We start from the raw sequence: 13,470 nt of genomic DNA, 5'->3' as shown, positions 1-13,470 counted from the left end.
CCTTACATGGTTATACTTCCAATGGCAAGGTTGTCGTTGTCCCAATGATTTCTCCTAAAGTAGTTAAAATACTAGGGTCCGTGGAATATGAAAAGACGATTGAAGAAAAAAGAAAAAAAATCAAAATATTAAGAGAAATTCGCTCCATTATTAGTATAAAACTTCTCTCAGATAGAACTATTGGTCTTGTTTTCAACCCTAAAAATTATTACGCGTGGTAGCTATGCATCAAGTAACATTCAAATCTATGTCTCAGTGACACATAATATATTGAGGGTCTCATACAAATTTTGAAAAGATAAACGTTAACCATTGCGTGACATATCTAATAACATTTAGTTACCTAAATATTGAACCCTGGTATGACAAGCTCATAAATAGATCGTTTTATATAAAAATGCTTTATTTGTGACTTGTATGTTGTTGTGTTTCCGATTACTTATTTTTAACAGTTTATATTCCAAATAGGTATTAAATCCGCACAAAAGGTTGCAAAACGGTTGTTAAATTTCATTTAAGCAACATTTTGTGATAATTTCGGTACATTCTGGTTGAGGTTTATTTTAGAACAAGTATTCTATTACGTAGAGATTTTGCTGTATTTTATAAAACTTTGTAATCAACTGCACTTTGACTAAAAGTGTTTCAAATGTGTATAGTCTTAATTTCAATATAACTTCTAATTTTACATTTGTATTTTATAGATATTGGAATATATTCAAAATATAAAGTGATAAACACTGTAACTCTCAGATAGAATAGTCATAACTTTAAAGGCAATGGCCTTCAGGTTTTGGCTAAACGATTCTTCATGTTATGAACATTAGAACAGAAGCTTTTTGTTTCTAAACTATCTAAAAATGAAAAATCGAGAATAAAGCATGCACAAGTTGGGAATCGAACATGGACCGCCGCGGAAATGAAATGTTCCTGCTTTCTTGACCAATACACCAAGGAGGAATACGTACTTAACGGTCGTTAAATATAGCTACACACGCTTTTCAATTTGAAATGGAAAAAACTTGTTTCCATAACAGATAATAAGATAAGATAAGATAAGATAATAAGATGAGATGAGATGAGATGAGATGAGATGAGAAATCTATTTATGATAGTGACATGTGTAACAATAATGATATGATACTTACAAACAAGAAACATGAAATTTACACCCGGCCCAATGGACCTATATGTCGCCTTATTTATAATGTAATTACAATTTTCAGAATAATTTTGTACTTGTATATCTAAGAATGGCGATAATAAAATTTGGAACAATCGTGGAATAAAACAATGAAATGAAGCTCTCCCTATGTCATATGCCATTGATTAAGTCTGAAAGCCGTCTTTAAGTTAAGAAATATAGCAACAATTTCCTGACATCTACAAAATAAACAAGGGAAGCTTATATCAAAACAAAGAAAAATATCAAACAGGGAGTGCCACGCACCAAAAGCGCAGCCTCCTCAAAACGAACCCCCCAGCACGCAAACGCGTGCACCACACTCACACTCAAAGCTTACACATCAGGACAAAACGAACAACACACACACACACACACACACACACACACACACACACACACACTCAAAGCCAACACATAAGGACAAGACGAACAATAAGCATACACACATGCGCGCACACAAAGTAAACACACAAGGACAAAACGAACAAACAAAGGAACACAGTGGGGCACCGCCTTGGAACGGTCAGTGGCAAAAACACCACTCAAGTTACTTACATGCTAAAATATTGTTTTTGATGACACAGTTTTGAACATAATAGAGAAACGTGAGCCATTATGACGTAGTTTACAGGTGACGTACATCAGTAATGTCGTCAAAACTTAAAAAAGTATTTAACTTAAAAAAAAGTACTTATGTTGAAATGCTATAGATTTGCTTTGTAAATGAGTCCCATAAATGTTGGCCTTGTCAAAAACTATTCATTTTGCAACGGAGGAAAACCATTGTCCATTTATACAAACGACTGTCCATTTCAAACGTCTTGAATATATTACTATACAGTAAAAACGGTGAAAACTATTCTTAAACTTGATAACATATGAGTAGTCAGGTGTTATATAGGAATCTGTGCATATTCAAATGCTGAATATGCTATTATTAAATCTTTTGAATTGACAATACCACATCTAAATGATTTGTTTGCCTTCGATATATCAAATATCGATGACTGATAATTCATACTATGGAACGTCGTCGCTGTCTCATATGGGCATTTTTCAAGTTATTCATTCGTTTTAAGAAGATATAGGTTCATTTGTACATTATATAAATTGGAAAATGCAATATATGGAACCGTTTCGTCTTTATATTGAACCAACTTTTCATTATTTTAAAGCAAAACATTATTATATAGATTTGATTTCCCTTTATGCATTCAAAATGTGATAAATGGAACCGTTCTGTCTTTATATGGAACCAACTTATCATTATATGATAGCAACACATTATTATATAGATTCGATTTCCCTTTATATGCATTCAAAATGTAATTTATGGAACCGTTTCCCTTTAAATGTATTATATGAAAGCGATTCTGCTTTTTTGGGACCCTTTTTGGAATTCCATATAATTACATTTTGAATGCATGAAATGAAAAGTTGGTACCATATAAAGACATAACGGTTCCATATATTACATTTGTGAATAGATGATAAGCAAATCGATTAAAAATAAGTTCTCATGACATATTGTCAACAAATGATTATAAAATGTACAGAATGTACAGAAGTTTGAACTGGGCACCACATATATGTGAACCCGCCCGCTTAGCTCAACAGGGAGTGCGCAGATCTACGTGAGCTCGATCCTCGTGCGAGGCGTATGTTCTCCGTGACGATTTGATAAAAAACATTGTGTCTGAAATCATTCCTTTGCCATCTTTGATTCATATGGGGAACTTGGCAGTTACTTTCGGAGAACAGGTTTGTACTGGTAGGGAATCCAGGAACACTGGTTAGGTTAACTTCCCGCCGTTACGTAACTGAAATAGTGTTGAAAAACGGCGCTAAATCCAAAACAAACAAACAAACAAACATATATGTGACTTCAAGGTTATTTTTTTACAACTCGTCGCCATATAATTTGTTTAGAAGTTGCAGAGATATAGGTTATTGTCCCCCGCCTTTTCGAAGAAAAAAGGGGGACATAGAAATAAACTGCGTCCTTTCGTCCGTCCGTCATACATCGTGTCCAGTCTATGACTGCCATCCATGAAGGGGTTTTGAAATTACTTGGCATTATCGTTCCCAATAATGAGACGATGTGTCATGCGCAAGACCCAGACCCCTAGCTCCAAGGTCAAGGTCACACTTAGAGGTCAAATGTTAACATGGAGAGACAGCAAAACATGGCAATATCCCATTGTCCAAGACATGAGCTTTCCTGAAACACTTTATATGAGCCGTGCCATTTGAAAACCAACATAGTGAGTTTGCGACCAGCATGGATCCAGACCAGCCTGCGCACCCGTGCAGTCTGGTCAGGATCCATGCTGTTCGCTAACAGTTTCTCTAATTCCAATAGGCTTTGAAAGCGAACAGCATGGATCCTGACCAGACTGCGCGGATGCGCAGGCTGGTCTTGATCCATGCTGGTCGCAAAGCCACTATGTTGGTTTCCTCATGACACGGCTCATTTGTTGTAATTACATTCTTACATAGAGTATAATCGTTTCAGTATAAAATGGAAATATCTTTCACAAGTGAACACTGGTGCAATATACCTTGCCGTAATTGTTCTTGTGCAATGTGGTGGTGATAGGTTCGTAAAAAACTTGGACTGATTAAGTTACAATGATGCGACTTCGTATGCTTGCTGTTGATAAAATATTGTGAGATGAGACAATGTAATCATGTCCCAGTTGTATTGTTTTCTTATAATTTATTTCATGCCGACTGTTTTGAAAACATTTAATATATCAGATATTAGCTATTAAGTGACAACATTCTGCACTAACATTTGAAGAGTAAACATTGATGTGTTTCTTCACGATATTGTACAAGTAAAACATACATTTCTTTTTCAAGAGAAACACCGAAAATTGTGACAGCACCTTTGTCTTTACAATCATTAACAAAGTGAAAGAGAAACACCGTCTTTTGTAAGTAATATCTTCTCTAAATGGGTTATCAATACTGGTAATAACGTTTTAATTTCGTGTATCTTCTATTCATGTTCACAGAATATGCCGTATCCTTAAAGATGCAATATTATTATTATTATACCAGATTTATATAGCGCCCTTTTCACGATCAATTTCACGTTCAAATGCGCTTTACATAGTTTAAATGCAGTCACAGAGGGCGCATAATTCATCCTCTACTAGTACAGACACAGAGCGATCTGACCAGAGGCACAGAGTGAGACAAAGCCCCCACGACAGAGAGATCAGAAATCAGATACAGGCTTGTCCGGCTAACTTAGCCTAGCTCGTTGCGAATAGACAGCTTGGTTCTTTAACGTGCCCAGTGTTTAGCACTGATACACGCAAGTATTGCGCCGATGAAAATGAATTTTGTGTGAATCTACGTATAAATAAGAAAGTTAATGAAAACTGTGTGGATGTAAAGATGTATAGTTTCGCAGAAGAAACTATTTAATGTTATACTCAGATCTTAAAGGTTATGGAGGTTTTGGGTATTGAATATTTAAAGTGTGATACTTGTATTCAAGAGCTCGTGATAGATAGGTATCGAATCTGTAAAGGCGCTTTTGGTAAGTAATTGAAACTAATCAACAAAACATTATTTACTAGCAAATGCCTATCAAAATGTAAACGAAATATTATGTTAGTACATCAAATGTACGAATATATCCTTACCCAATTTTGGTATCTTGGGTAGTCTCAAAAGGAGCGCAAATGTAAGATTGGTCTCAGTGATCGAGTACTTAAGTGCGCTTATTTTCAAATTACTTGCTATCCAACGCTCCGTAATGAATTGTACCCTTTTGGCTTGATTATGGATAATTCGATCCCATTCTATGTATTCATACAATAGTGTTCCTCTAAAGCCGGTGCTAGGGGACGTGCAAGAGCTGTTACACATTTCATAACCTCTCATGAACTAAATTAATTACACAGGGGCTGCCAATACTTGACTGGATTGTGTTCGTTATTTCCAGAAGTTCTTCTTTTCTTAGGATGGAGTATCATTTTACCCGGGTGTCCGCTAGAGAAAATGTCCAGAAAGAGCTGTTTGGTCTTACTCAACTAGCAAAGCTTAAACGTCTAAAATTATCATAACCACTCACTAAAATGTACGAAAATTTACTTGTAGAATAACTCGACATGGAACAATAGATATAGCTAAAGGGATTTCAGTTTTTTATCAAATGAATAGGAGTAATCGTGGCCGGATATTAACTACTTGAACATTCTATGTTATACACAAATTATAAATCTTTTATCTTTTTTTTTTTGTTTCAAACACTTATAAGTTAGACAAGTGCTAAGTCCGTTATTTTTCTCTTTCTCAAGGCATGCTTGACATTTGGTGTAGTACATTAAGTAAGTGGGAAAATCATTCTTAATATAACGAGTTTCAAATAAACACGCTGCCTGACATTACGTAAAATATTTTAGGCTTATTTGATATAAATACTCCCCTCCCCCACTCATGAACAAAATGACAATAACTACTTTATTTTCAATATAATTGAGCCGTGCCATGAGAAAACCAACATAGTGCGTTTGCGTCCGCGCAGTCTGGTCAGGATCCATGCTGGCCGCTAACGGTTTCTCTAGTTGCAATAGGCTTTGAAAGCGACCAGCATGGATCCAGACCAGCCTGCGCGGATGTGCAGGCTGGTCTGGATCCATGCTGGTCGCAAACGCACTATGTTGGTTTTCTCATGGCGCGGCTCATATATATATTGAGCTTACAAAGAAATAATTCATTAATCCATTGAATGGACTTACCTCCAGACCGTATAACAACAAAGAACATATGCTATATTTCTTAAGAAGACTTTTTTCAGAATTGTAAAGCGTTTGTCAATTCCAAATGCAAGGCAACCTGGCTTCGATTCCCGACTCATACTCGCAATATAACCAAACTTCAATTGTAAACAAATATCATTTTTGTTCTATAGTCCAGTCCATTTAAATATTCTTTCTTTGATTACAAAAGTATCAGAGGACATAGTCTGTATATTCAAAATGGAACCGTTTTAACTTAATACTGTTTAGTACCTAATTTTGCGAAACATTTAATTTTGTGTACTAGTATTTGCAGGGGTAAGGAAGCGCAAAATCTTTATACAAAGAGCACAAGAATTTGTTGTTACTTTGAAATTTTCATATCGATCCTCGAGGCGATAAATGTAAGCCTTCGGGTGTTTCCACTTGCACCCAAGGTGATTAGCACTTCCATTTCATTACAGTCTGATATCTGTGTCGTATCCATAGTAGTTCTGTAGTGACGTTAAGAGCAGTTTTTTGTTTGGTGAAAAATAAAATACTTACAGATTTCAAAAACCTATCCAAAGAAATGCCTATGTAAAGGTTTGAAGGGCATACAGATCATCCATGACAGGTGCCTTATACAGTAGAACAAAAACATGTTATACAGGTTGATTACTCACCGTATTCCCTTGACCTAAGTCCGTATGCTGTTTATCTATTTCCCTTGCTAAAACATGTGCTCGCAAGGAAATACTTTGCCACAAAAAGTGCCATTGATTCTGCAATTTTACTTAATCTAAACAGCATATTAAGCTGACATGTAGATCACGAATAGCAAGACCCCAAGAATGCAGGAAGGATGAGTAAAAGGACTGACGTGAAAATTATTTTCATCTGTTTGATAATTTAAGCACACGAGAATTAATGACAAAATTTACATGCACACGTCTACATTAATCAGCAGAATTCGTAAAACACTTTATCTGGTAACTTTACTTTTACAGTAACCAGCGTAACTCGTAAACACGTGTACATTAATCAGCCAAACTCGTTAATTCTACTACATATAACAGTCGAACTGGTACATACTTCTACGTCAATCAGCATAACTATCTTATTTAGTGTCCACTTGCACTGTTATAGGTACTACTATTTTTTATTATATTTAGATTACAGAAATACAGAAACAAATTAAGACCGTTCTGCTGCTATCTAATCTTGTTACAATTCAAGTATAATAAAGTGCATACAACTTTAGTTTCAAAGAAGTGTCATTTTATCAATGTTTTCACTAAACCCCCATTGAATCTTTCAGTTTATTAAAAAACAAAGCCTGGCCAACATGATCTTCTGTCCATTCTAGGTATGTGGTTGTCCCCAGCAGAACCCGCATAGATTCATTCATATTTCGACCATGTATCTTTTCAAGCATGATAACAACTAACTCTGTCTCGTCCTCAATATGTTTTGAGTGCGCAACTTTCAGTTCAAACATGCACCAGCCGCTTGTCGAGAATGAATTCGAAAGGATCACTAAGATCTTTTTACTTTCATCTATGCAGTTTACAATGTTATCATTGATGAAGACTCCTGCTTGAAAGTCTCTCTCATGTATACACAGCTTCAAGTTGTGCTGCTCCTCTAAGAATGGAATTAGGTATTCTCGAACCCATCGTGAGTCTTCTTCGTTGTATGAAACAAAAGCATCGTATACGAAATTATTTCCATCCACACGCATATATTTCCTTCGTTTTCTGATGAGATATATGTAGTGTTTGATATTCCACCTATTTCGATATAAAAGGAATGAAACAAACGCTAATAGTACCAGACAAGGCCCACCAATCATGCCCGTCCATTCTAGTGTACTAAATGGGTGGCATTGCCGGTACGAAAAGTGTATTTTCGTCAATTTCTTTCCCGACATAGCTCCTGGGTAAGTGCATAAATACATGTTCGGAAAATGTTTAATGTTTGTGTGATGTTTATTTTTTAGCCATGTTATGAACCATACTAAGTCACAGTCACACGTGTATGGATTCCCGGATAGATCTAACGTGTCCAAACTATTTAGAAATTCGTCTGACAAAGACGACTTTTTCAAATGATTTAGTTTATTCATGCCTAAATTTAAGTATTTTAAGTATGGTTTGTTCCTGAATGTAGAATCACTGATTGTTTCAATAAAATTCGCCTGTAAACTGATGTGTTCCAAAAGGGATTTATTTTTTAGAAATATACTAGGATCCTGCGATATCCGACAACTATAACACTCAAAATGTTTCAAGCCAGGTAAAGGCAAAAAGAGAGTTGAAATTGCTTTGTCTGTCAGGTTTAGCATATTAATGTGGCTGATACTCAGTCCCTCTAGCCTAGGTAAATTCCTGAAGGTGTCTTCTATTGAATCAAATATAGACTTAGCTGATCCATCGAACCCCATAGTCAAGGATCGAAGAGTTTTTGACCATAACGCACGTGGTTCAATGCGAGCGTGATGCCCGGTATTCAAACTTACATCAAAAAGTTCAATATATTTTACTGAAGAAAACAGTTCGTTAGGTAACAAGGAGATTATATTTCCTTTTACTTTAAGTTGTGTTAACTTTGGTAAACACTTAAAACTTTTGCTGCTTAGAACACTGATTTAGTTATAACTAAGGTGCAATCGAGTTAAGCTTCCAACTGCTGTTTCAGAACTACTTTTATTCAGACAGAAATCTGGCATACCACGAAGACGATTGTGGTTTACTCGTAGTTCTTTTAGTCTTTTCAAACACCGGAAGTTCTAACTCAACAAGAAGGTTGCTATCGAGGGTGAGAAGGAGCAATGTATTCTAAAGCTGCAGAACCATCTTAGAAAGGCTTCTTATACCATTTGACATCAGATACAGAGTATCTAGCTTTGTTTCTTGTATCAAGAAAATGTTTTATCTGGATCCATCTCTAAGCTAACATTGTTCAACTTCAGAAATTTGAGATGATTGTTTCTTTCTGTTTCTGTCAGAAATGCAGCCAAGTCATCAACATTTATCTTATTTCCAGACAAATCCAAGTACTTCAAATAAGTGAATATGTGAAAGGAATTTGGCGATAAGAATGTTATATGGTCATAACAAAAAGATAAATCTAACATAAGATCAAGCCTGCTTATATTACTAAACGTTCCTTGAGTAACATTTGGCAAAAGGTTGTAATCAAATATCAGTTGCTTTGTTTGGTTGCTCAGTTTCGGAATGTAAGTAAGATTTTGACTGCTGCAGTCTGTAACGTTTCCGGAGATGTGACACTCTGGTCCATAAACAGTGTTACCTGACACTGATATTACGTGATTCAACAGCAAACACAAAATCATTCCAAACATTATGCAGTTCTTGATGAGTAAATCAAAGTAAGAACGTAGCTATTCCAATCGATCTTCAGCTGTTTTGTCAGCTGAATAAATAAAAGATAACCTAGTTTTCCAAAACTAAATCCAATATAACCGATAATGTCATCTACTTAATCCATTAATATCCATTTTTATCTATTTATTTCATATATGTATATTTGTGGGGTTATAAATTATGTTTTCGTTCTAAAACCTCTAAATTGCTTTGATAAAATGGAAGGCCATTGGTATCTCAAGTGCAAACAAGTACTTCTATCCGTTGTAAATGAATTTACATAATAACTGTTAAGTATTTGTTATCTTTTCATTTAAAACATATTTTAAAGAGGCTCTGTGGCTGAATGGTTACGGTTGCTGACCCCTGAAGTAAATTTGAAATCACGCTCTGTAGGTAGAACTCTTCATGTTAGGTTCTATCCAAGTGTCCACACGTGATGCAATAATGCCCATAGGGGCACTTGGGATTTTCCTGTACCATGAAAAGCTTGAAAAAGCACTTTACATAATAATAGATTAGTGTAGATTTTCTGAAAGCACAGAGCACACCAAGGGCATAAAATCCAGTCTATGTGACTTTAAACGAAAAAAAAAAAAAAAACAAAAACAAAAAAAAAAAACAACATAAAAAACATCCCCTCCCCTTATAAAATAAAACAACAAGAAAAGGTATAGAACAGCGAGCAACTTTATTACATTTTCGGACATATTTTAACACACAACTGTTAGAAACGTATACGAGTTATCTACATGTAGGGTTTGTTTACATGTTGGAGTTAACTAAATGTAGGACTTGTTACATGTAGGAGTTGTCCGCATGTAAGAGTTGTTTACATGGAGTTATTCACATGTAAGTGTCGTTTACATGTTGGAATTGTCCACATGTAACAGCTGTTTACATGTAGGAGTTGTCCTCAAGTAAGAGTTGTTTACATGTAGGTGTTTTCCACATGTAAGAGTTGTTTACATGTAGGAGTTGTCCACGTGTACGAGTTTTTCACATGTAGGAATTGTCTGTATGTAGGAGTTGTCTACATGTAAGAGATGTCCACATCTAGGAATTGTCTATATGTTGGTGTTGTCGGATATATAAAGAAGATGTATATATGAAGGAGTTGTATATATTCATGAATTGTCTACATGTAGGTGTTGTGTATATGTAGGAGTTGTCTATATGTGTGTGTTGTTCTATATGTACGTATGTGTTATGTGTGTTCGGGTTAAGCGTCTTTTTCAACACATTTTCAGTCATGTAAGCGACGGTGCCTACTTGTAGCAGTGAGCACAAAACTCAACTTTATAGTTTTGCCTCACTGGAATATCGCGTAGTAGACACGTCACATGATACCACACTCATTCACACTATACTGACACCGGGCTGACCAGTCCTATCACTGTCCTCTTAATGCTAAGCGCCAAGCAAGGAAGAAGCTACTAGTACCATTTTTACGTCTTTGGTATGACACGGCCAGGGATCGAACCCATGACCTCCCACACTCGAAGTGGGTGCTCTATTACTAGGCTACAGAGGCGGTAGTATATTTACGTGTTGTCTACATTTGGAGTTGTCTACATGTAGGAGATGTCTATATGTAGGTGTTATCTTCTTCATTAGGTACATGTAGGTGTTGTCTATATGTAGGTGTTGTATACATCTACAACGCCGTCAAGTCATCTATTGATTTCAAGCGTATATCTTCACTTTAAACGAGAGTGCTATTTATTGTTTTTGTTTGTTTGTTTGTTTTTTAACCAAAAACGACACAATACTGTGTGATACCTATAGAAACTATCCGCTCTATTATTAGAAGCAAAATAAACGCGTGCGCAGTGTATGGTTTGCTGCCCACATGATGTAAGTGTCATAAAATACTGTCGCGTCTCATTCTATATTTATATCAATGTTTACAAAATAAAGCCCATGTTTACAGAATAAAGCGTTGTAACGGTTTATAAAAATGCGTGAGAAAAACTGCGAAAACTCGAATGTTCCCGATAATCTGCAACCTAGACACTTATCAACCATTTAGTTTCATATATATATGTGATATAGTGGCGTCATTTTGACTTTCGGTGGTACTTTTTTTAAATTACAATTCAGAATGTTTAGGTTAGTCGCTTTAAAAGAAATTCATGGCTTTTGGACATAGCAGATGTTTTTGACATGGTAATCTGCACATCCATGGTTTAATTTTGCTTTTCCTGACAGAATAGTTTTGAATTTCCTACGGCAGATATTGTTTTATGAATCTTCAAAGGGGGTTATGATTCTTCGTAAAACAATATCTGTCGAAACGGAATTTAACCACAAATGCATGGATCGACACACAAACGGTGGTCCGATGAGCCGGGACAGTATATTTTCGGTGGGAGCAGTGAATCCTGAATGCTAGCAGGTCCGTCGGACCACAAAATTTAGAGGTTCGTAAAAAAAATCAGTGGTTGTTAATCTAAAATTCAACATAATTTGCTCATGTAAGCATTATTTTAAAATGATTGCTTTTGAAAAAAAAACCCTTATTTCGGAAAATAACCCGATGCAGTGCTTTCTTTTTGAGACATGACGTTATGGTATCATATATTGTGATTGACCAATGACACAAAATCTGGGCGTGATGACGACCTAAAAGAGTAATAGGAAACAATATCATGCAACTTAAACATATAACTCTCATTCTTGCAGAAGAATAAAATATCCAATATCAGTTATAAACCTACTTACTTTGGATGTTCGTAAATCCTACTTTAACAGTGTTTTTAAAAGATGCCCCCTATTTAGACACAATTTGATAGCCTAAAATAAACACAGGCATGTGGCAGTTAAACTTCAAAGTAAAATTGTTGGGAATTTTTATTTATTTATTGAATTTTTGGCTTTACTCTTTCATGTCTTTGATCTAGGATGAAGTTAAGCTGTTTGACAGTGCGAGGTGACCTAAGTCTACTGCATGTAGACATTTCCAAGTGTATGAAAATGTACCTCAGATCAAGTTTTGTGGACTGTAAGTTTGTGTCTTCATTTCTTTTTCTTATATATAAATGGAAATGAAAGACGTAGTTTAATTTAATGACATTTTATTTTACATATTTTACAATAGCAGCACATATACACAGCTAAAAGAAGTAAAGAAAAAACGGTTGGGCTACAAGGTCTTACAACATTAATGAATGCACTACTCTAAAGATTTTAAACAGCAGTGACAGACATGCTGGAAACACATTGCAGCTTAGAGTCTTTTTTATTACTCTTATTTGCATTTCCCACTCTAAGCAATTAAAATTTAAAGGAGAAGAATCTTATAAGACTTGTCTTTCATTCTTATCCTTTCCTGTTTTGTCTTCACTACAGTATGTCATACGTATAAATATATGTACTCTATTTTGGGAATAAATATGTTTAAACTAAACTAAAAAATAAGCAATTAAACGTACCTTAATATTCACAAGTTTAATATTTACTTTAAATGGCATTCTTTTCTTTTTGTATCTGTGTTACTATAAAAAAAATTAATGAGGATTGAAAGTAATGAAATTTCCTACGATATAGTTTCTAATATGAATATTCAAAGACTTTATCGTAAAACAACTGAGATAATGGAAATAATATTAGCAACAACAAATAAGACATTCAATTCAGACATGGTAATCTGCACATCCATAGTTTGATTTTGTTTTTCCTGACATAACAGTTTTGAATTTCCTACGGCAGATATGTTTATACGAAGAATCATTAGCCCCTTCGAAGAATCATAACATCATCAACAGAATCATAACACCTAATAAACTGCAATATTTCCGTCGTAAACAACGCTTTCACGTGTTTTTGTGGGGATAAATTGAAACGTTTGAGTATCATTGATCGACTGAGCCCGACTATTTGTCGCAAGAAAACGTATGTGTTAGTAAACAATAGCAAAAAACCGGTATGGGTGGCACAGAAACGCTGAAATATCATCATATGTACAACTTCTAAAGTTGACAGGAATCAAACAGGCGGTTGCTGCACGGGAAATCTTGCATATATGTAATCATTGTTCAATCGTACATCGAATAGCATTCTCTGATTTTTCATTTATAGTAATATCAGAAAGAAAAGGTAAGAATTCGTTACCTGTGTCACTGTTTTTACGTGAACACCATCATAACCGGGAATCACA

General features: G+C 35.2%; 1 protein-coding gene across 1 annotated transcript; it reads right to left on the bottom strand.

The window, feature by feature from the left end:
• Positions 1-6,812: 6,812 nt before the first annotated feature.
• Positions 6,813-8,776, bottom strand: LOC128555798 (toll-like receptor 2 type-2). The gene has a single exon (XM_053539368.1). It carries the CDS (start codon positions 8,366-8,368, stop codon positions 7,220-7,222), a length of 1,149 nt encoding a protein of 382 aa, XP_053395343.1. The 5' UTR covers positions 8,369-8,776; the 3' UTR covers positions 6,813-7,219.
• Positions 8,777-13,470: the final 4,694 nt, after the last annotated feature.

Source organism: Mercenaria mercenaria, chromosome 3, assembly GCF_021730395.1.
Source record: "Mercenaria mercenaria strain notata chromosome 3, MADL_Memer_1, whole genome shotgun sequence".
NCBI lineage: Eukaryota > Metazoa > Mollusca > Bivalvia > Venerida > Veneridae > Mercenaria > Mercenaria mercenaria.
Note: the sequence above shows the minus strand (reverse complement) of the source record. Positions and strands in the feature narration are given on the sequence as shown.

What these genes read in the sequence shown, in the direction of transcription:
- LOC128555798 (XM_053539368.1), bottom strand. Translation starts at nt 8,368, where the DNA reads ATGGGGTTCGATGGATCAGCTAAGTCTATATTTGATTCAATAGAAGAC.